Below are 23,938 nucleotides of genomic sequence, written 5' to 3'. Positions count from 1 at the left end.
TGGAGTACTAGCCTCCAGTTTAGGCACAAGAGTAGGTTGGATAGAACAAAGCTTATAATGAGGAAAACAGACAATAAAGAAATGAATAATTATTGTAAATCATAAGTTGCTAGAAGATCTTATCGGACAGTAAGTCCGATGAAGAAAAATAATGCAGGGTAAGGAAATAGTGACTGGTGGAGGGTGCAATTTTAGGGAGGTCAGAAAAGGCACTTAAGGAAGAAATGAAATTTGAACACAGACTGGAAGGAAGTGAGGAAGTAAACTATGATGATATGGGGTAAGAGCACTCCGGACAGAGGGAATAGCCAGTGCAAAGGCTCTGAGGTGGGAGCAGTCAGGTGTGTTTGAGGAACAGCAAAGCCAGTCTTGTGGCTGGAACGAAGTGAGTGAGGGGAAGGTAGAGAGGGTATTAGAGAGGGAGCTAGGGCCAAATTATGTAGGACTTATAAAGCTACCCTATGGACTTTAGATTTTAGTCTAAATGGGGGGAAGCCATTGGAGATTTGGATGGCTTCTGCTTTTTTTAAAAAAAAATATGAAATATGAGGTGTGATTTTCAGCTGAGTAAGTGCTATGAAAACCACCTCAGAACACTACAGCATGTTCTTGGAAAATGTGGCTGAGTTTTTTCCTGGTGCTAGTTTAAGTTAAAGCCTTGACCTTGTTCGGAGTGCATACTCTACCCTGTACTAGTACTACTGATAGTAATAATAGGTAACATTCATTGGAAGCTACTGTGTCAAACGCTCTGCTAAACACTCCACAGGGTTATCTCATCTGCCTCTCATAACAACTCTATGAAATAGGTTCCATGTTTATCCCCATTTTGTAGAACAGGAAATTGAAGCATAGAGTGATGAAGTGACTTCCCCAGGCCACATAGTCTGTGAGTGATTCTGAGCTCTGTGAGATCCCTGCTTGTTTAATACTCTTATTCCAACCTGTTCATCACAGATGCTCAAGGATGTTTATTAACTGGTGCTTTGCCAAATTAAAAAGAGGAATTTCCGAGCACCTTCTAGACATCGCCTGAATGTGCTACCACATTCTTGAGTAACGCAACCTGAAGTCTGCTTGATTCCTCCTGCTTGCTCACTCTATATACATGCAACCTCTTTTCAGGTCATGTGGATTCTACCTCTTAGGTCTCTCTATAATCTCTCTCTCGATTCACATTTGCTTCCTATTCATGCTTCCCCATAGCATAGTTTGGGTGCTTGCCCCTTCCTGGGATCTCGTAGTGAGCTCTCCCCTGGAAGAGGCATCTGCCTCTCCACCAATTCATCCTACATCCTGTGGCCAGAATAACTTTGCTAAAACTCAGGTCTGATCTTTTCTTCTGCTTAGAAATTCTCATGGGTGGTCCATTGCCTATGGAATTAAGTCCAGGCCTGGTAGGCTAGTTTCCCTTGATCTGACCTCAGCCTGCCTTTCCAGCCTTGTTGCTGACTCCACCTTTTGTGAACTCCTGCTCTGGACAGCAGGTCCCACTGCCACCTCTGCCTGTTGCTTGTGCATCTGCACTACCTCCTGCTCCCTTTTTGCCCTTAGAAATTCTGTCCAGATGATGATTAAGACTTAGCTCAGGGGCCACCTTTTCATAAAGACATCTCTGACCAGCACCCCATGTAAATAATTGACCCTTCCTCTTTTGTTCCCCTACTATACATGGTACATGTCCTAACATAGGCCATGTCACACTGTCATACTTAAAGACCACATTTGCCTCCATCCCTTCCTCTCCATGCATATGGCTACAACTCATCTGTCAGCTCTTTGATGTAGGGGCTGTGACTCATTCATTCATCTTTGAATTTCTATATAGCATCGTGTCTAGAATATAGTAGACACTCAATAAATGTGTGTTTCATAAATGAAGGAATTCAAAGGAAGAGAAGATGGAGGAAAGGGAAAGTGAATACCCTGGAGCAGTATGTAATTAATTAGACAAACACATATTGATCATCTCTCTGTGTAAGGCACCCAGTCACAATTGGGGAAGAGGTACAGAATCAACACTTCTTTGAGAGATCCTCACCCCACAATTCCAACACAAAGGTCAAGGCTGTTATTCTTGGACACTGGCCTTTGAGAGCCCACATGACCCTTCTCTTGTTTGTGCCACTTCTTTTCATGATGCTCAGTGTTCTGGCCTTCTCATTCCAGCTCCCTTCCCTGCCCGTTTTCTGAGGGTGAGGTCATCGGATGACATACTTGTTTTGGCTGACTTCCCTCCCTTAGGTTCTGTCTTTGACCTGTGCCAGGGAAAAAGGCCTCTAGGAGAGAATGCTTAGGGCTCCAAGAAACAATCTTCTGGCTTAATCACCAAGACCCAGTGGCCAAGGCAGCTTGGTCTTGTGAAATACAGGCAGAGAGGCCCCTGTCCTCTTTCCCTTTGGGCTGTAGGACGCTGGAATCAGAATTGCTCTGCTGCTCATTTTGGTGTTGTCAATACTGTTCTGGTCTACAAAGGATGCTAACATTGAAACAAAAAGAGAAACAACAGCAAAAACCAGAGACAGGGCTCATCAGAGAGAAGCAGCCATATATCATCTTTGGCTCTGTAACTTACAAAGAAATTATAGGTTGAACTATCGGTCAGTGAGGCCTCCCAGGGCTTCAACTGCTCATCACTGACTTTATTAACTTCTCACAAATGAGACATAATGAGAGCAGTTGTACATTTGGGGACTTTGTATCTTGCCAAAATACAGGCCTGACAAAACACCTGTCACCCCTTCCCTCTGCCTCTTTCTTCCTCCAGGGATGTCCCAGAGACAGGAATATCTTTTGTACAACAACTTTTTCTACATTGTAGAAATATTAGAGTGTATACAAAATATAAAGAAGAAAATATAAATGAATGACCCTCTCACCCAGAGATAACCATTATTATTCTTCTGTTGTTTCCTTTGTCTCTTCAATGCATTTTCCATATTTGAGACCATGCTTTAAATATACTTTTATGTGCTGCTCTTCCACACATTATCCTTGGATGGACCTTTTTGGGGAAAGGTCGTTAGAGAGCTAATTCAGGCAGAAGTTGCTCCACTGTTGAGTGGGGGCTGGCCTCAGGATGGGATACAGAAGGCATCACCTCATTCAGCACTCAGCACCACTGCAGTCAGATTTGAAGCCTGAGACAGCAGGCTCTTGGGTTAAATCTGCCGCAAATACATGGAATTTTCAGCACACTCTCCAATCTTTTACTTATTATATACTTACCACTGTTCTTGGCAGTTCAGTTTTGTGTGTGTGTGAGTGTGTGTGTGTGTGTGTGTGTGTGTGTGTGTGTGTGTGTGTTTTGGCATCATGCACTTTATATTTGCATTTCCTTTCTTTAAAAAGCATTTTCTTAATGAAACAATTTATTCCTCAATATGAAAGGGCTTCCAGATTGAAAATGTTTCCAGTTTTCAGTAGAAGGTGCTTAGAGTGTTCAGTTTTTTTAGTTCCTTGGTTTAATTTAGATTTTTTAAAACTTATAATTCATTGAGGGTGGTTTTGAAGGTATGGAGGGTGGGGAAGATAACAAACCTAAAAGATAACACAGGGGAAAAAAAGATGAACCAAACTTAGATAAGAAACATGGTATCTGTTTTTTAAAGTCATACCTCATATATTCCTCCTGGAACACAAGATCAGAGAGGAGAATTAGAAATATGATTTTATCTGTGTGCTTTATAAAGACCCATGTTAAGCAGCATTCGTGTACATGCATGCCTGTGTGTCTGCAATGAAATCATGTTTTAAAGAGGATTCAGCTGCATTATATTTATAACCATGTGGTTGCTACCAGCTACCAGCATGTCTCCTTGTGGTGGTTCATTCCTCTTTTTCTGTGTCCTAATTCTGTTCTAAAGTGTACAGCTTTGATGAAGCAGCCTGTTAGTCCACCCACTTCCCCACCGCATACAGTCCCAGCTGTGGCATCCTGAGAATCCTGCTCTGGTCCCACACAGGTCCTTGTTCTGACGTGTTTGTCTCTGGTTGCAGGAGAAAGCTTGAAGTGTTGGGGATCCTGACACCCTCCATGGCTGTAATGAAGCAATCTCTACTTGGGGTCCTGTCCTATTTGGACAGGATAAATGGACAGCTGGAGCTTAACTGGATCCGAGGTTCATTCGCAAACATCAACTCAACAGCTTTCCAGGAGAAAAGATAGTTAGGTATTACTTCTTAAACATTAACATGAATGGGAAGCACTTGGGGAAGGCAGTTAAAGTGCAGATTTCCATTCTCCACCTGGAGTTTCTGATCCCATCTTTGTTAGTACAGCCTGGGAATCTGTATTTTAAGCAAACACCATAACGTGATTGTGATACCGGAAGTTCAAAAATAACACTTTGAAGAACACCAGGATTCTGGGTGTCACACCCCACTACCCACTACCAATTCAACGAAATAATACCATTGCCCCATCCTCCTTCCACCTCCATCCCTTAGGCGGCATGTTTTGAATCATTAGGTGTACGCTTAAGTTTATATTAACCCTCTGGCACCTTGGTAATAACATGTGCGTTTGGGAGGGGCACACACTGTGATTTACTCCAGTTTAGCATCTCCTTAGGAATGGCCCGGTGGCACCCCCCCCCGCCCTCGCCCCAAGGAGAATTCAGGATAGACCAACTGGGCCTCTCTAGCTATAAAGTAGATATGCACGGTGCTACACAGAGAACGAATTCCTGGTATGGTGGACAAGGCACTTGCATTCTGATACACCCTGGCACAAGCTCTTCTGCAAGTCTCCTGATTCCTACTGAAGTGCACACGGGCACACACTCTGAGCATGCATTCAGAGTTCACTACTGTGGGCATTCACTTTCCACTTTATTTGCACATCCAGGCTCTCTTCACTCGGTCCATCTCCCATTTTTCACCTATATAAACTTGCTCTTATTTCCAAGTTTTGCGCGAAATACCGTTATAATGTATGCTTAGATACTAAACAATATTTAAACTTTTGTGTGCTGTTTGTACACACACACGTTCATGTAGTAAATGGCAGAGCATAATACATCATCATCTCAACCCTCTGGTATAGGTGTCCCTTTTATGGTGCAAAAGACATATGCTTTGGAGTCTATAAGATCTGAATTCAAATCCTAGCTCTGCCAATATTAGCTATCTGATCTCAGAGCAGTTAATTAAATTTTCTGGGCCTAAGTTTCCTCATTAAGATTAAATGAGAAAACTTGTAAAACATCTAGAGCCTGATAGGAAACACAAATGTTAGGAATCTTCTTTCTTTTTCTTGTGTAGGAAAGGAAATAGTCCTCAAATTTCTCTCACACAGCATATTAGTCAGGGTTCTTAACTGCAAGTATTAGAACTTATCCTGGCCAAAATAAGCAAAGAGGGAGTTTATGAAAAGAAAGCTGAAGAGCCAGGTGCAGAAGATGGGCTGGAGCCCAGAGAGGCTAAACAGCCAAGACCACAGCCAAAATCACACCTCAGAGCAGTCTGGTGGCTTGGCCTCTGCCACGGCTAATCCTGGACACTGGACACCACTGCCACCTCAGTGGCAAAACCCATTCTCCACTGTCCCTGCTTCTTGCATCACTAGCGCCAGATTCAAAAAGCTCTGAGAGGTCAGCCTGTCCATGCCTGGGGCCCAGGCCTGCACTGCAGCCAGGGGTGGTCAGGGAGGTGGCTCTAGACTTTCTGGCTTCTGTAGTTGGAATGCCTCAAAAGTAACAACAGAATTTAGATGTCAGGTATCCATAAAGGACCACTGTCCAGGATCTAGTCTCACCACTTCTCACGCTTTCACATATCACCCCTGCTTACATTTACTTTCACTCTTAGGTGTGGAGTCTTTCTGCTTCAGGAACTTCCTCAAGCCTAGCACCACTCTGTTTTCAGAGGCTATTTTAGACCTTTCTGCTTTGTCTCTCTTTCCTGTGTGGAGAATGCCTCCCTCCACCCCCTTTCCACCACCAATCCCTGAACAAGCTCAAATCTTGCCCATTCTGCAAATGCCAATTCAGATGTTACCTCTCCTTTACTGTGGTGTCCTCTCCCCGTTCAATACTAACTTGCTCCTTCCTCTGTGTTCCCGAGGCACTTTTTCTGTCCCTATTGTAGCATCTGCCCCACTTTACTATGAATATATATTATGTCTTTAGTGGTCTCACCTCCCTCCCTCTCCTGGACACACGATGAGGCTCTTTAAGGGCAGGAAGTCTGTCTTATTCATCTTTGTAGCCTGGGTTCTTAAGCACTTAGTAGATGCTTAATATATATTTGTTAAGCAAAGCCTACATTTCTCAGTTCTCAACATGCACATTTTGACTCCTTTCCTACAGACATGAAACAAATCTGTGTAAAAAATAGGAATAATCCATGTGGATGTGCCCTGCAAACTATAAAGCGGTGGACAGACTTAAACCATTATAATTGTTTATTTCATTCTAGTTTTACACATTTTCCGTTAAAGGGCTGGATTCCTTTATTGCACCTCATAATATTTTAACAGAAAAAAAGTTAGGACGCGGGATTCCTGCCTACCTTTTTCAGTTCTGCTGAGCCTCCTGGTTCCTTGCAGTGTTGCAAAAAGAACACCCTCGCTTCGAGGACTCGCCAGTACATGTCCCATAAGAAGTTATGCCATGTCCCCGCAGGTCCCCCACCCTTGTCGCTCTGTCCCTCCCTCCCTCCCAGAGCAGGTTGGCTGTTGCCACATGCATACAAGACGGCCCCTCCTCGAGTTCCCCGCCCACGTTCTCACTTGGGTTCCCGATGGCCGGCATAGCGGGGAGCCTCTCCGTGATGACCGCCCCGCTGCCCCTCTCCCCCTCCCCCGGTGTACTTTGGTCCTCGCCGCTGACCTCGGGCCGCCAGGGGCGGCGCGTGATGGGGAAACTTTGGCAGCCGGGGCGGCGGGCTGCGGGCGGAGGCGCGGGGAGGCGGCGCGGCGGCCGAGCTCCCCCGCGCGGCGGGCTCTGCGGCGGGGAGGCGCTCGCCCCGCGCCGCGCTGCCTGGGCGTGCGGGTGCGCCGCGGCGGCGGGGAATGCGCCGCCGAGCGCCGCGCCGACCCCGGGAGCCGCGGCAGCGCGCGATCGCTGGCGGCGCCGTCCAGCCCCCGGCCCCGCCTGCGCGGCCGGCCCGGCGGGCGGCGGCCCCAGGGACGCCCGGTGCCGGCTCACACCCGCGGCCGCCGCTTCGCCGCCGCCTGCGGCCACGGGGTTAGAAGGATCCTTGCATTCCAGCCCTTTCCCACTTTCCCCACTCCGTACTCTGGATGGGAAGTTGGGGAAAATGGACAGGGTCGTGCTGGGGTGGATTGCTGTCTTCTGGCTGACAGGTAGGTGTCATTTTCTACGGAGACGAATAACTTTGTGTATATTTCCGTAGTGGCACTGTTCTCACCCCACCCCCATTTTCCTCCTTATTGACTGTGTTTAAAGCTGCTTAGCGGGCTGGTGGTAAGTGGGGGAGGGGGCACCATGCGTGTGTGTGTGTGTGCGCGTGTGCGCTCGTGTGTGTGTGCGCGCGCGTGTGTGTGCGCTCGTGTGTGTGTGTGTGTGTGTGTGTGTGTGCGGGTGCGTGTGCGTGTGAGGATGACGGGGGTGGCGGGGGAAGAAGCCCGATTACAAGTCAGACGGATCCAAATGCAGGTGTTTGACTCATTGGCGCTATGAGGTTGTTCTTTGGAATGTGCCTTTCCCCCTCCATACAACGGTTCTTCCTCCGTCTTACCCTGAGTTTGTAAAGCTGTGAGTCCTGGGAAAAGCCTGGCTGGAAAACACGAAAACTCGGAGGGGGCTGATTAATAAAGAACTGGTTTTCTGGAGGTGGAGGTGGGGGAGAGTCTGCTTAATTCCTTCCCTAGGGAAGGAGGGAGACCCAGGGGCATTCTCTCTGTGGCTCCCTCGGGGGGTGCGGGGGCGGAGGGGTTGGGATGGGGGCGGAGGCTTGATTGGTCGTGGAGTTTAGGGCCTGGCTCTCTCTCTTGATATCGTTTGGGGAGTGGTCCCAAACGATATTAGGAAGGAGAAGAACCTTTCTAATAGATGCACTTCCTTTCCTCCAACAAAGATAATTTGCAAAGAGATTCAGAGGCATTGGGCATCTCCCCAGACCTGAGTCACTGGTCTAGCTCTGTGTCCTACCCTCCCTTCTTGTGAACTTTCTCCTCATCCTCCTGAGGTCAGGAAAGAAAGGCTCTTGTTCTTAACAGGTTGCCCCACTCCACAATTCTTCGAGGTTAAGGGACAGGTGGCCCCAGGGGTGGCTGGCCCTGACAGATTCACAATGCAGCCCCGCTGAGGGCAGTGGGATGGGGTGAGGAAGGTTTGGATAGCTTGGACAGGGTCAGAGGCAACCATTCAAAGCAAGGTAGAGATAGAGGTGGAGGCCCTAGAACCAGGGCTCAGAAAGGTGAGGGCAGGATGAGGGCAGCGAAAGGCGGGAGAGAAAAGGGAAGAGAGCACCACAAGGAAGAAGTTTTGTCCCCTCTGGGGGCACCAACCAGAAGATCTGGGGGAAAAGTCAAGTCACTTGGAAAAGGGGAACAAGCTTAAAATATCCAAGGCAAGTCATTGAAAGAGGGTAAAATACATTTAGGAGGAAAGGCAGATACCCCACTTCTCTTAGCTTCAGACTAAGATTATTGATTGCCTAATTTTTTTCCTATTTCAAATGAAAGGCCCCTAACATTGTTCTTGTGTACCTGCTGGATTTAGGTTGGGGGGAGACCCCCTCAGCTAGCCTCTTCTCTTGGCTGCTTTGAGTTCATCCCTCCCACGTTATTCAAATATGAATCATCTCTAATTTCAGGGTTTGGCTGATCCATGCCTTCCCCCCTCCCCTGGCCTCCCAGTGCCTTCCACTTCCACCCTCACTGATTCTGAACGTCCTGAATTTGCCTCTACTGCTCAGTTGTCATCTTCCAGGGGAACTTAGGCTGTGAACCTGTACTGCTGCCTCCCTGAAGTCAGCCAGCCATCTGGGGAGGGGTCCCTGAGTCAGAGTTGCTCCTTCAGACACCCCCGGGTCTCTGAGGATCTGCAGGGAGTAGGAGTAGAAGGGGCACATATGGCCCTCTCTAGATGGCTACCAGCTTTTTATGAAATGGAGTCATATCACTGAGGGCACCACAGAAAGTGAAGTTCAACTCTCTCAGTTTGTAGAAACGGAGACCCAGAGAGGCAGTATGGACACAGCACATTTGTGATCGAGCAGGGATTAGATCCCAGTGTTCCCTCAAACCCTGGACCAGTCCTATGTATACTCCACTAAGCTGCCCCTGTGGGTTTTTTGTTGGAGGGCTTTTTGTTTTGAAGGAGGTGATGCTTTGTGACTTCTGCCATCTGCACCTAGAAGCAGGCAACAGGTTAGTTATCACGGCATCTCAGCTGTCAGATGGCAGGGCTGCTCTGCTCCACAAGTGAGGCTGATTCCTGAGATCCCAGTGATCACCCACTGGCATCCTCTGCTCCCAGCTCCTGCTTCCTCCTCATCCCGTCACTGCTGTCAGAGGTGCCGGTGAACAAGCTGCCTGTCAGCCTGAGCCAAGTAGAGAGCTAACAATGGCGGCTGGAGGTGGGGGGAGGAGCAGTCAAGGGTGAGATGGATTCAGACGCAGTCTTCACAGAGAAATCATCTGAGGAAAGGTGAGAAATTTTAGTCCAGCCCAATCAATGAATTCTCTCTTGAGGGGGTGGTAGAGAGGGAGGGAGACAGGAAAGGACAGATTAAAAATGAGACAGAGAGCCAGGAAAAAAACACATTCATTCCCCCTCTCCCTCGCTTTTTCTCTCTTTTTCTGCCCCCTCCCCATCTCTCTCCTCTCTCTTTTTCTCCTCCTCTCCCCTCCCCCTGTTTCTTTTTTAATGCAGGCTGAGCAATTTCTAATCAACACTTCTGTTTTTTTCCTCAGGCTCTAGCAGCTCGCTCCTTCCTTGTCTTTCATTGCTAAAATTCCATCGTTCTTTCTGCTGTATATTTAGCCTCATGATTTCTTATTGTCATTGTGATGCTGCTTCCTGTAATAGATTGGTTTTGTTGTAGTTGTTGTTGTTTTGAACAAAACAAAATGCTTACCAGCTGCTATTTTAGCAACAGGTGCCATCTAGCAATAAGACTTGAAGGAGGGTTCACTCTGTCTTTGTTCCCGAGTATGGGTGTTTTTTCATCATTTCCTGGCAGCAGAGGCTGTTGGAGACACTGGAGCTGTGTCGACACTCTGGAAACACCCTCCCAGAGCGAGTGATGTGTTTCCTGGAGACTCTTTTGGGTATCTGTGATGAAGACTGCTTGCTCTATTAGCATTTCATGTGGTACCCTTTTGGTTTCATTCATTTATTTATTCATCCATTCTACAAGCACATATTAAATTCCTGTGATTTCTAAGTATCATGATAGGTGCTGAGAATAGAGCACTAAAAGACATGGTCCTTGCCCTCAAACAATTGTCAGTCTAGTCAGTGAGTCAAACAAGTTTTCGGGTAGTATTGATATGCTGGTTGAAGTTCCTATGACAAGAGCCACATCGATGCTATGAGGAGGAGGCACACCTGGTCCAAATGGGTGGAGGTGGAGCAGCTTTGAAAGGAATTCCTAGAAGAGGTGATAGCTGAGTTAAGATACATATTCATGCATGGTCAGCTAGTCAACTACCACCATGTCCCAGATATTGTGCTAGGGCTATTAAGATGGATAAGACACAACCTCCTTGCCTTTAAGGAGCTCAGTCTGGTGGTGGAGACACCAGTTATTGAGTAGCATTGTGCAAAAGCAATAATAGAGATCTGCGCTAAGTATTGTGGGGTGCCTTGAAAGAGTGCCTAACCCAGCCTGCTGTGGGAAGGGAGGTATCTGAAACTATTTATTACCTGATCCGGTTTGAATCCGGGTAGACACCTGGTGACTGTGAGGATAGGCTTGGGTATGGAGAATTAAAGTGTTATTAGTCCTGGAGAAGGAAGAGGCACTTTTAGAGATTGCTGAGATCTTGACTTCTGTACTTCCTTACCTGTCCTATATACCTTCCACTTTCTCTCCCTCTGTTCTACTTTTCTCAGTGGAAGTGGCCTTGCTCACACCAGAGTGTCTCCTTTCAACACTTTATCACAGCCCTCCACTCTCCCTTCCATCCCCCAGTCTGGATGCTTCTCTCTGGATTAGGAGAGGGAGGTTGTTTCAGCAGCCTGATCACTCTTTACATTTTAGACACACGATTCTGATGGAAGGCTACTTTATACAGACTTGAGTGTCAGTACTAGTAGTCTTAGTGTAAGCACTATGCTAATACTATGCTAATAGTCTCAGTGCAAGTACTTAGAGCTTAGTACAGTCTTAGTAAGGTTAGTACCAGGACTTGGTTAGTGGAAAGAACCCTGGCCTGGGAGTTGAGGGTTGGGTTCTAGTCCCAGCTCCTCCATAAATAATGTATAATCATGGGCAGGCTTGGATCTTGGTTTCATAGCTGTTGAATGAGGTGATTTCTAAGGTTACTTTCAGCTCTGAGATCCTCTGGTTTTGAACTTTTCTCCATTTAATTTTAATGAGTTGGAAATCACAGCTAAAGAGGACAGACCCATTCTTCCCTTTATAATTCACCCAGCAAAGAGCCATCAGGGAGTCTCGATTTTCTTCAGCCTTTCCCAGACCATTAATGATTGGAATGAAAAACATCAGCTGGGCAGGGAGAGTTCTTGTTAGGATTTTCAGAAGAACAAATGGAGTGGTGTCCAGTGCTTGGTGGGCAGGGTGGGGTCCATTCTGAACAGTAAATGCAGTTAAATTGGGGATTGGTAAAGCGAGGCAAATACTTTGGACCAGATGAGGTTATTCCTACCCTAGTCAATATGGACCCATAATGGTCCTTACAGTCTCAAATTTTTGTTCCAGGACCCACTTACCTCTTCACTCCTTCCAACTAGTATTCTAGCTCTTACGCCTCCTTTCCACAATCAGGAACATAAAGAAAGAAATGATGTGGTTATTGTTGCTGTTCTTGCTTATTTCCATGCTATAATGCTTTTCCATGTGTTAAATGACTTTTGTATACATTATTCCATTTGATCTTTCTAAGCAGGTAAAGCTGGTACTACCTAACCTATAAATAGGAAGATCAAGGAAATAAGTGACTTGTTCAACTCCATGTCATATTGAGCAGAAGAATAAGACATAGTGTCACTGCCTCAGTTGTTTCATTTGTCTGAATCCAAGGGAAACAGTCTTTTCTGGTTAAGGTGGATCAAACTAGAACTCCTAATTTAGGTGGACATACATGGTATCTATTATGAGACATTGGATATTGAGGCTCAGAGTTCTTAGAACTCAGGGAAATACTGCAAAAAAAGTGAGAAAGAATGACAGTTAGTTTTTCCTGATTAAATCCCAAGACATATGGAAAAGGAATGAATGAGGAGTTCTCCAGCAGGGCCCAGGAGAGCAGGGCATGTGCCCCGGTGACAGAGCAGATACTGCTGGCATGTCAGAGCCCATCTGGGCTGAGGGGCTGGTGCTGTGCACCCAGGAACCACACAGGATGTAGCTGTGACATATGCATGCTTGAATATCTTGGTCCTCCAGATAGTTTTTGGCTCTCTGAAAATGAAAGAAGGCATTTTGGATGTCTAGAGTTCTTTATGGGCCAAGAAACAGCGAAGAACTCAGAAGAACATGCTGCTTCCTCTGTTCTCCTTCAGCGTCTGGAGCCCTACAGGAAGCGGCGCTGAGTTAGAAGTAGGGCTCACATTCAGCTAAGACCCTGTATCATCACTTCTTCCATGTCCTTGGTTCATCAGGAGGCAGACTCAGAGGCAGTGGGGGAGGGGGTTAAACTCAAACTGACCTGGATTTGAATGCTAGCTTAATATTTTGTTTTATTTTATTTGGGCTGAAAATGGAAAGCTAACCTACCTTACAGGGTTGTTGTGATAATTGAAATTATGTAAAACTCCTAGCACAATGTTTGGCACATAGTAGGTGCTCAATACTTATTATGAACCCAAACTAGGTATATTAGTCAGCATTTTGATGCTGCAACAAACGGCCCCCAAATCTCGATAGCTCACAACAACATACAGTTAGTTCTTGCTCATGTTACATGAGAGATGCAGTCAGCTGTAGGTAGCTGTGGATTGGCTAGGCTTGGTGGACTTGGCTGAGTTCCAATTGTCTTCTTACTCCAAGACCCAGGTGAGGGAGTAGCCACTCCTCAGCACGTTGTTCTCATGGTGGAGGGAAAACACACATGGGGGGCAAGGAGAAGGCACAGAGTCAAACTACACAAGTGCTGCTTAGACATGTCTTATGCCTTTAAAGCTGCTGATTAGACATGTCTTATGTCATATCTGCCCACATTCCATTGACTGAAGCAAGTCATGTGGCTAAGCCCGTAGTCTATGGAGCAGTAAGTATACTCTGCCTACAGGGACCAATGCAAGGGTAGGAAGTAAACAAATAATTGGTAACAAATAATACAATCTATAAACTGGGTTGAATCATTCAACAAGAGTACCTACTAGGTAGCAGAGTCTTTAATAGTCTGCAGAAGGGGGCTTGTTATTAATGGAGGAGAGATGACTAAATAGGGAATTCTTAGAATATGTGATGTGATTCCCTGGGGTACTCTGACTGCAGTAAGAGCAGGAAGAAGCTTCCAGAGGCAGTGATGGCTGCCCAAGTCCTGAAGGATGAGTAGGAGGTGGCGGAAGAGTAGGATGGGGGAAAGGAAATTTGCATAGGGAACAGCATGTGTAAAGGCCAAGAATAAAGGGAGGACATGATGTTTTCTGAAATCTACAAATACTTTAGTATGGTTGGAGCATTTAGGGCTGTAGAAGGAATGGAAGGGAGTGGCCTCATCTGAAAGGAGACTGTGCTCCTGAAGGCGAGAGAGAGTCTTTAAAGTGAGATCAAGAGAGTGCCATGATCAGATATGTGTTTTAGAAATATCATTTGGACCTCAGTTTGGAGAGTAGCTTAGATGTGGGCATGACTTGCAGCAGAAACCAACTAGGAGGCCCTTGCAGAAAGTGAGGCAAGATGCAGTGAGATCCTGAACTCATACAGTATAATGGGGATGAGAGAAGATGACCAAGTGGCCAGAAATGGAGGAAGTAGGACTGGCTTGGTTGGATATGAAAGTTGAAGGGTAAGGAATATCAAAGTGCCTCCAGGTTTCTGGCTTGGGGTTGCTAGGGATACCATTCATGGACATGAACTAACCCAAAGGAGAAACATGTTAAGGGAGGGAGATGAACCAACCTTCCTTCCTTTCTTCTTTCTTTTTTTTTTTCATTATATTAGTTAAAGTATAACCTAAGCTGCTATAACTAAGAGACCCTAAAATATAATAACTCACACAAAATAATTTATTTCTCTCTCCTGTAACAATCCAGATCTGTGGAGATAAGTCTACCATTTCTAACATGTGGATCCCAAGAATGCTCTAGTCACAGCTATTTCTCAGCTAGGAGGAGCAAGGATAGTAGAGTTCCAGGGCCAGCATCTTGTCTTTAGAGAGGTGACCCAGAAGTTGCACACATCTCTTCTTCTCACATCCCTTTGTCCTGAACTTAGTGACATGCCCACACTTATCTGCAAGAGAGGCTAGGACTGTACTTGGCTGGCTTGGCTGGCCAAATTAAAACCTGGGAAGTTCTATCACTAAAAGGAAGAGTGAAATGGTTAGTGTCTCCATCTACAGAGGGATGAGTTTGAGGAGAGTGAAGTTAAGTACTTGGGTCTCAGGCTCAGGAGAGAGATATAGACAGGAAACACAGACAACAAATTGCTAAAGTTTGACAAGAGCTCTTTTAGAGTTTATTCTATCCAAATGGCTGGTCCATCACAGAAATCTGACCCACCCGAATGAACCAAGAGTTTCCAAAATACCTCAACACTGCAGGGTAAATACTGACTTCCTTTAGCACCACTTTGGTCCTATTGGAACAGCATGTAAGCCAGCTAGACATCACCCATGAGTTCATTTCAGATCTGTGGAAGATGAGACAAATCAGATAAAGAAGCTATGTTTCTGGCTTTTATCCAGCAGAGAATAGGAAAGCATGGCACAGTTGGACACAGAAAATATGCTTAAAGAATGGCAAGTGCTGTGTGCACAAGCACTGGAGTTATTGGCAGCAAATAATAACTAGGCTGTGAGCAAAGCCCACTTGGGCAAGTGCAGCACTGGCATTTACCATAGCCCTGTCGGAAAGGGGGACATATTGCTGCCTTTTGGGACTCTTGGGGGAAAAACATACAAGAATGCTATAATTTTTTTTAAATCTCAAAATGGAATATCTGGTCACCCTAACCCTAAAGTGGATCAAGCGATCAAGTACCATGGTAGCAAACAAGAGAAACTGATTCTGGCCAATTTAAGTAAGAAAGGAATTTATTGGAAGGAAGTTGATTAACTCATAGAATCAATGGGAAAGCTGGAGAACAAGGCTCAGAAAATAGGCAGATACCAAGGTAATGTCTACTATTCCTGGTAAAGCCTTCTCATTTTATTTTTTAAGCCAAGTGTATCAAGAAGATGAATGGTTCCTATTTCTGGAAGAAAAAAAAAAGATTCAAGGTGCATTTTCTTTGTCTTTAAGCCTTTTGCCTGTAGGTGATCATTTCCAAAAATGCTTTGCTGCTATCCTGATAATGCTGCTAAGGGATGGACAAGTTTTCTTTCCTTGTCTGGACTATGCACCAAACGTAGATGAGATATTTGAACACCTCTATTTATCTTCTATACTTAGAAAAACTGCCAACTAGTCTTTAAAAAGTATCTTAGGAAATTGGGACAACATGTTAAAAATGTGAAAAGAAAAGATGAATTTCTTCAGGAAAACCTAACTTGAAGGCAGGAAAAGAAAGATTTGTATTGTCATAGTGAATGAAGAAAAACCTCAGGAGTCTGAAGGCCAAGCTATAACGTGGAATGGGCAATTCTGAAGTTAAATCCTCCTTTAGGGACTTAAAGAGTTAAGAGATGGGTAAGCTTTGTACAAAATTTCTAAAGATGACTGTCTCTAATGATGATAATTTTCCATGACCTTTAGCAGCAATCTTTGTTTCTCTAAAATGGGGTTGTGCTTATAGATCTGCCTCACAATGATGCTGGCAGGAATAGCTTACAACTAGTAGGGAAAAGGAACTTGCTTTGAAAAAAATGAAAGTGCTAAAAATAAGAATAGCATTGCTTTAAAGTGTGCTTTTGTTATTCTCACAAGAACACAGTTTGTCATATATAGAATCCTTTTCTTTACATAAGAATTGGGGCAGGACCTTATTTTGCCACATGCAGAGAGACATTGTCTCTACTTGGAGCAGATCTTCCCTAGCCTGGTGTCTTAGTCTGCTTCATGCTGCTATAACAGAATACCACAAACTGGATAATTTATAAAGAACAGAGACTCATTTCTTACAGTTCTGGAGGCTGGGAAGTCCAAACTCAAGGGGCCCGCATTTGGTGAGGGCCTTCTTGCTGCGTCATCCCATGGTGGAAGACAAGAGGGCAAAGGAGTATGCTTTAGAGGGAGAGCAAGAGAGGGCCAAACTTGCTTTTATAATAGCCCACTTTTGTGATAGTGAACCCATTCTTGCCATAACGACATTAATCTATTCACTGGGGTGTAGCCTTTGTAACCTAATCATGTCTTAACAGCGCCACCTCTCAATACTGCCACAATGGCAAATAAATTTCAAATTGAGTTTTGGAGGGGACGTTTAAACGATAGCACCTGGTGACTAGGTACCTACCCCTGGTGACTAGCTGAGATGGGGGCTGCTGCTCTGAGCTGCCACTCGTCACTCTACCTTTAGGCAGCTTTTCTAGTTATTGGCCAGAACCCATTCTTTGAACTGGGACCTACCTGCTAAGAAAGGCCCCTCAGACTTGCAGGTTCAATTGTCCATCCATTCATTGATTTATTCCACATTTTTTGAGCTTCAGCTATATTCTATGCCTTTACTTATATTAGGGATCCAAAGTCAACCAAATCCTGGTCCCTGGCTTCAGGGATCTTATTGTTAGAAACCAAGTTTATATTGAATATCCCAAGATCAGAGACTGGTTTTTTAAATCTGTTTTGCCAGGACTTAGCATAGTGTTTTAAAATATGTTTTTGATTGAATTAAAATTAGATAGTCAAGGGCAGATTTCCTGGCAATCAGGGCACAAAAAATATTGAGAGAATAGTCTGCTTTTCTAGAAATGATTACTCCCTCCTCTGCAAATGTAGAAAACAGTAATGATCTTCAGTATTCCATCCAGTGCTCCTTTCAGTCAGGAATCCTTTATTTTTATTTTTATTTTATCTTTATTTAAGAGGTCTAATTTTTACAGGTGTGTTCTATATAATATAATCTCTTACCTAATTTCACTTTTTTTACTCTTTTGCTCTCTTCCCTAAGCTGCTTCTCTCCAATTTTCTGGAATACGTGCTTTAGTTTATAGGATGAAGCACAGATTCTTTCTGCACCTCTATACATTTCTTTATAAGAGCTTTGAAACTCAAGTTCCATATGATGTTACCAGTTCCTGGACTCAGAGTCCCAACCTTCCCACTATGCCAGCCCATGCCTGTTCGTGTGTGCATGACCCACTCTTAGTGCTTCTCTGTCTGACTCCCAGAAATGTCTTCAGTTACACGCCCTAATATTTCCCCAGGTAGAGGGAATAACATACTTATAATCAAACTATGGAAAATATTGTAGTATGGCTGGAGCATGCTTGGGGCCAAGTCACAGAGAAGGCCTTATAGGCCATTTCAAGGCATTTGAATTTTATCCTGGTGGGGATAGGGAATCAATGGAAACCTTAAAGTAGGGAACTGACATGATTGGATATGTGTTTTAAAAAGACCACTCTCAAAAAATGTGGAGAGTAGATTGGGCTGGAAGTAAGGAGACCACATAGGAGACTATTCTAAAACCCAGATGATAATGAGAACCTGTATCAGTGACCTGATTGTCACCTGCTAACCCAGAGATGTTAGCAGGGTATGTACATTCTCTGAGCATCAGTTTCTTTACATGTAAAATGAGTGTAATAATAATGCCTACTTTATAGGATTTTTGAGAGAACTTGTTAAGATGCTATATGAAAAGTGCTTAGCACAATCTCTGACACATAGAAAGCATTTTACAACTATTATCTAGTAGCAGGAATGGAAACCTAATTTAAGGGAGTGACAGTGGGAATAGAAGAGAATCGGATTTGAGAGATATTTAGATTTAGTGGTTATATTAGTCCATTTCTGTTGCTTATAACAAAATAGTTGAAACTGAATAATTTATAAAGAAACAATATTTATTGCTTACAGTTTCAGAGGCTGGGGAGTCCAAAGTCCAGGGAACACATCTCTTGAAGGTCTTGTTTGGTGGTGGCTTTACCACAACGCAGGGGTCTCATATGGCAGAAAATAGCAGAGCAGAGAGAGAGAGAGATTCTCACGTGCTCTCCTTTTAAAGTCCTCAGAACCACACCCAACATTGCCATTAAACCATCTACTTAATCACCTCTTCAAGACCCCACCTTTCAATTACCATAATAGAATTTCCTACCCTCAACAGTTACAGTGGGAATGATGCTTCTAATATATGGACTTTGGGGGAAACAATTCAATTAATCCACAGCAGTCATCAGCCGAATATGTTTAGGGTCACAGACGAAATCATTAAAGCTAAAATTTCTGTTTGGGGCAATAGGACAGGTGGTATACTGGTAAATGAGCTAGGGATGGAGGAAGGACGGGTTTATAAGCAAGAATTGGGTGGGAGAAGAGATGATGAATGAGTCTTAGACATCTTTAATTCGAAGTGTTTGTTAAACACGCAGATGAGACTTAGAGGAGTTGAGGGTCTGAGACATAACTGGTAGTTGAAACCATGACAGTGAATAAGATTTGTGAGATCAAATGACTGCTTAAAACTACAAAGGAGCTGAGAAGTATTAATTTACTTATATGGCATTTCAAATTATAGTTGTATATTCTTATTAGCCTATATAGGCTCCAGCATAAGAAACACTAGGTTTTTGGCATCTGACAAATAGTAAAATAGAAAAACAAAACAAAAACCCTAAGAAGTAGGACCCCAGCTCATTATACTGTCCTAGCCCCAGTCAGATCTTGTGTGAATGGGAGTCAGAGGGAGAATGTCTCCAGGTCAACCATTAGTGTCAGTGAGGGACTGACAGTCCTGGTCTCCACCCCAGTTAGCTACCATCTCTGAGGGGCCTGATCTGTGGGTAGGAGTTTGGGTCCCATGAGAGGTAACTTTTGAAGTTGGGTGGATAGCAGCATTACAGATTCAGATTTGGATAAGCCATGCATGAAGGGTATCGGAAATAATATCCAACCCTCAGGAGAAGGGGATGATGTTAGAGCCCCAAGCAAGCAGGCTAGAGTTCAGGGCAAGGCTTCATTCTTGCCCTGAATCCAGTGGAACGACTGGATTGCAAATCAAGACACTAAGGTGGAAACAGTATCAGTATAAGGCAGACACAGGTTGAAAGAAAGACATGCTGCTCAGTGAGCAGAGGGAACCTAAGCTTCCACCCAGGGTCCAGGGCTATGGCCAGAAGAGAAATTCTAGACCCACCCTCCAGTGGGAATGTGGTTCCTGATAAGCTTGCTTGAGGCAGGTTTGGGAATTGGGTGGCATTCATCTTACAGTTTGAAACCTATAGAGTTGAAGCAGAGATTGGCATTTTTAGCTTTATCCTAACTCGTCACTCTTATTTTCCTCAAAGATCCAATAAACTGACATTTACTTGGAATTCTTAGGCCTGTCCTCTCCAGCTGTCCAGATCTATCCTTAGCTTAGAGTCTCAGGATCCCCACCATACCTGCCCCTGTATACATGCCTATGCATGTGTGCACACACACACAGGGTTACTCTCCACTTGACTTCCAGAAGGTCACAAGTGATGTGCAGTGATGAGCACACCCAGGCACTGTCACTGTTGAATTCCTAATGACATATTCTAGCATTCTTGTGCAGTTTCTGCCCATTCTGCCCTGTATATACTTAGTATCTTACACCTTGATATCTGTGCTCACCCAGCTCTAGGTTTGTAGTGTCACAAAAGTCAACAGAATATTTTTGACAGCCACAGCAACAACAGCAGCAGTTACATTTATTGAGTGCTTACTATATACCAGGTTTATAGTACTTTATGAGTATAAATACTTTTTGAGTATATAATACTTTATGAGTATAAAATCTCATTTAACCCTCCAACAACTCCATAAGGTAGTTACTGTTATTCTGTTTGTACCCATGAGGAAACACAAATTCATAAGAGTTGAGTAATGTGCCTGAAGTCATGTAGCTAGGAAGAGGTAATTTAGGACTGTCTCCAAAATCCATGTTATGAAAAGGGATGTTTCTGACAGTGTATTCCTTATTCTTTGGAGCATGAGTTTATGTGTATATCATGGAAGAAGCTGAGAATTGACTAACCTCTATTAATAATTGATAATTGGTATAATGGCTTGGTCAAGTGGCTACTCTCTTTAACAGAGAACAGAGCCGGGAAAGTGGTTATTCTTTGTAATTATCTAATGAACAAAACTCTGAGTTCATAATTAATTAAGTTCATAACTTAATTCTCTCCCTGAAAAAAAAATCCAAATAAAAAAGAAACCCCACAGCACTTTTGTATAGCACCTGTCTCCTTTGCTGGTTTTATTTATCATAGAAGGGCTAGGAATTGTGATGTCCCAAGTACAGCCTGAATAGGTAGCAGAACAGAGAACGGTGTGGTCAAGCACACAGCATTGTACTGGGAACAGTGCCTGTGATTGGTTATCCAGCCTCAACCCTTGCTAACTGAATTTACTTTACATCTCTGTCCCATTTTTGTTACCTGAAAAATTAAGGTGCAAATAAGGATTTGAAAAAGAATTACCAAGTTAAAAAATTAATGCAATAGAATTTAAATAAAAACTGTAAAGAAGTTTATTTTCCTAATTCAGCTGCATGAGGCAGGGAGAATGGAATTAGCCATATCAACATCTGGAGGTGGTGAAGGGAAGTGTGGGAACTGTCGTTCTTCAGTGAACTTCCAGATGGAATTATTTGCCCCTTGATGGGGTTGATGTACATAATCTGGATGTAATCAAAGCTGGTGGTGGATGGTCATCAGGATTCAGAATGGTAGGTGAGGGAAAGGCAGGAAAAGTGAGGGAAGATTAGTATTTGAGATCTGCTCTTTACCTGTCATGGTGCTCTTCTACTGAGTCCGTTCTTGGAAGGTACCCAATGAGATAACACGTGTTAATGCCCCTGGGAGTCAACATTATGATGCTCATTTTATAAGTGAGGAAAATGAGTCTCAGGTTGTTTAAGAAACTTCATTAAGGCCTCACCACTAGTAAACTTCAAAAAGTTCATGGAAAAATAGAATTAAAAATAAAAGATAGTATGAATCTTTCCATGAACTTTTTGAAGATCCCTCGTATATGACCAGATGACATTCAAAGCCCTGCCTACTTGATGCCAACACTATTTTACTACGCCATGCTGTCTATGACTCATTTAACCAGTTTCCTCTGCACAGTGCTAGAAATTCCCACATTGTCATTCATTTGCTCATCTATTTCTTCATCTTTTCCATAAGTAGTTATTGAGCATGTGATAGGTCCAAAACACTCTGAGATTTGATAAATCTCAAACACACTGCTGCATTCACTTCCAAATTCCACAGAGTGCAGAACCCTTTTTCTCCTAACAGGAATTGGAACCTAGTTTTTCATTGGTCTGGATATCAGAAGACATGAATACAAATATGGTATCTTGCTCTTGTCAAGGATGTGTCAGTAAAGAGGCATATTCATAAATAAATGTATGTTTGAGCTGTGAAAGTTAGTTTGCATTACAGGATGTCATTGTGAACATTGGCACTAATAAAGGACAGGAAGTATCCCAGGGAAAGAAGTCAGTTCTTACATGTCCGAAGTCTACGCTGTGGTTCTAGGTTGAAACTGTCTCCCCAAGCTACCTGAAACTGCCTTGGCAGGTTCCTGTATTCAGTTTAGAACCTCTTTATCATGTTTTCGTATTCCTTTTTCTGCCTCTCATCGCAATTCTATTTCTACTTCTAACCTTAGATAATAAGCTAGAAAGTCTTGACTTTCCCATTTAACCAAGAAAGTTATGTTTTCTTTACTTGGAATTTCTAGATCTTACCATTGAACTCATATAGGCCCTTTGCCTCTCAGACACTCCCCTCTCATTCACTGAAATATCCCTCACTTCCTTGGTCACCAAGCCTCATGTTGGATATTTTTACTACTTAAACTCCTCATCTGCTTTTTAGACTCCCCCCCCCTTTTTTGATTACCCTTCAAAGCTTTTGAACTTAGTCTACTGCTTTTCATCTGAAATCCTCCGTTTCTCTCAAAGACTTCTTTCCCCCTTCATCTCTGCCCCCTTTGCTTGGTCACCAGCTGGAAGGGAAAGTCACTTCCTCCTGAAGTCATGCTTCCTGCCTTCATTGTCGTTATTTATCAAGTATTTGTTGAGTACCTATGGGCTTCACAAGCTAGGGCAGCAAGATGAGACACATTCCTTACCTGACAAGTCTGACAATGGTGACAGGCATGAAAATAAATACCTGTAAACTTATAATAAATGTCTAGAAGAGAATACTGGGTGTACTGATGGCACAGAGGAGGAAGTGACGAACTGATTGGTTGTTCAGAGAAGGCTTTACAAGGAGCCTTTGAACTGGGTTTCAAAAGATGGAGAAGATTTTCCCAAGGAAAGACATAAGGAAAAAGCATTCCAGAAATAGGGGACATCATGTGCAAAAACCTAGAGGTACGAGATAGCATGTCCCACTTAGGGAAACTGTTAGTTGTTTGATATTCTTGGAGCTCAGTGCTCAAGTAGAGATGCTTCAAGTGGTGAGGTTGAGGAGGTAAGAGGAGCTAGATGACAGAGCACCTTCCCAGGTGCCTTGAGTTTCATCCTGAAGCCCATGGAGGATGAGTGAAGGTTTTTAAGAAAGAGCCATAACAGATTAGAAAGATTACCTGAACTATAGCAAGGAGAATGTGCTGGATATTGACAGACTGAAGGCAGGGAGACGAGACAAGAGATTATTGTAATATTATAAGCAAGAAATGAAGAGAATCTAAACAAAAATGATGTAGTGGGGTTAAAGAAGAGGGAAGAAATATTAAAGATGTTAAGAGACCAAGTTTACATGAGTTAGTGACTGGTTGGATATAGGGAATGAGGGCAGCTTTCTGGATAATGCAACCAGATGGCTATTGATATCTCTAATTGTAATGGCAAAAACGGGGAAGGAACGGCTGGGGAAGTGAGGTGGAAAGGCATGGTAGGAGGTGAGATCAGAATATGGATGCCACTTAGACACGTTCATTCTGTTTTGCAGCCGTGGTGGAAGGCCTTCAGGTCACAGTACCTGACAAGAAGAAGGTGGCCATGCTCTTCCAGCCTACTGTGCTTCGCTGCCACTTCTCCACGTCCTCTCATCAGCCTGCTGTCGTGCAGTGGAAGTTTAAGTCCTACTGCCAGGATCGCATGGGGGAATCCTTGGGCATGTCCTCTCCCCGGGCCCAATCTCTCAGCAAGAGAAACCTGGAATGGGACCCCTACTTGGATTGTTTAGACAGCAGGAGGACGGTTCGAGTAGTAGCTTCAAAACAGGGCTCAACTGTCACCCTGGGAGATTTCTACAGGGGCAGAGAGATCACGATTGTTCATGGTAATGATGACCCTGTTTTGATTCTAGGGAATGGGAGGGAGGTTAGTTCCATTCTTCCCAGACACATGGGGAGGTCAGCCTTTCACCCTTTCAGCTTCTCAAGGCTGTCATTTTATAGGAGATGGGAGCATCAAGAGACCTACAAAATTGCTTTGATGGGATGGTGAGGGGAGGAAAAACGGATATTGTTTTTATCTAGAGAACACACAGAGATGAGCTTTGGAAACAGTCTTT

The 23,938-nt window shown here is 44.0% G+C and overlaps 1 protein-coding gene across 1 annotated transcript in view; it reads left to right on the top strand.

Moving 5' to 3' along the window:
* Positions 1–6,774: 6,774 nt before the first annotated feature.
* Positions 6,775–23,938, top strand: part of ILDR2 (immunoglobulin like domain containing receptor 2) — a 55,800-nt gene continuing 38,636 nt past the window's right edge. The window contains exons 1-2 of the mRNA XM_063105902.1: positions 6,775–7,309; positions 23,372–23,704. Coding sequence (XP_062961972.1) covers positions 6,775–7,309; positions 23,372–23,704 — 868 coding nt within the window. The remainder of the gene's footprint in view (positions 7,310–23,371; positions 23,705–23,938) is intronic.

The sequence above is a fragment of the Cynocephalus volans genome, chromosome 8 (assembly GCF_027409185.1).
Source record: "Cynocephalus volans isolate mCynVol1 chromosome 8, mCynVol1.pri, whole genome shotgun sequence".
Taxonomy (NCBI): domain Eukaryota; kingdom Metazoa; phylum Chordata; class Mammalia; order Dermoptera; family Cynocephalidae; genus Cynocephalus; species Cynocephalus volans.
Note: the sequence above shows the minus strand (reverse complement) of the source record. Positions and strands in the feature narration are given on the sequence as shown.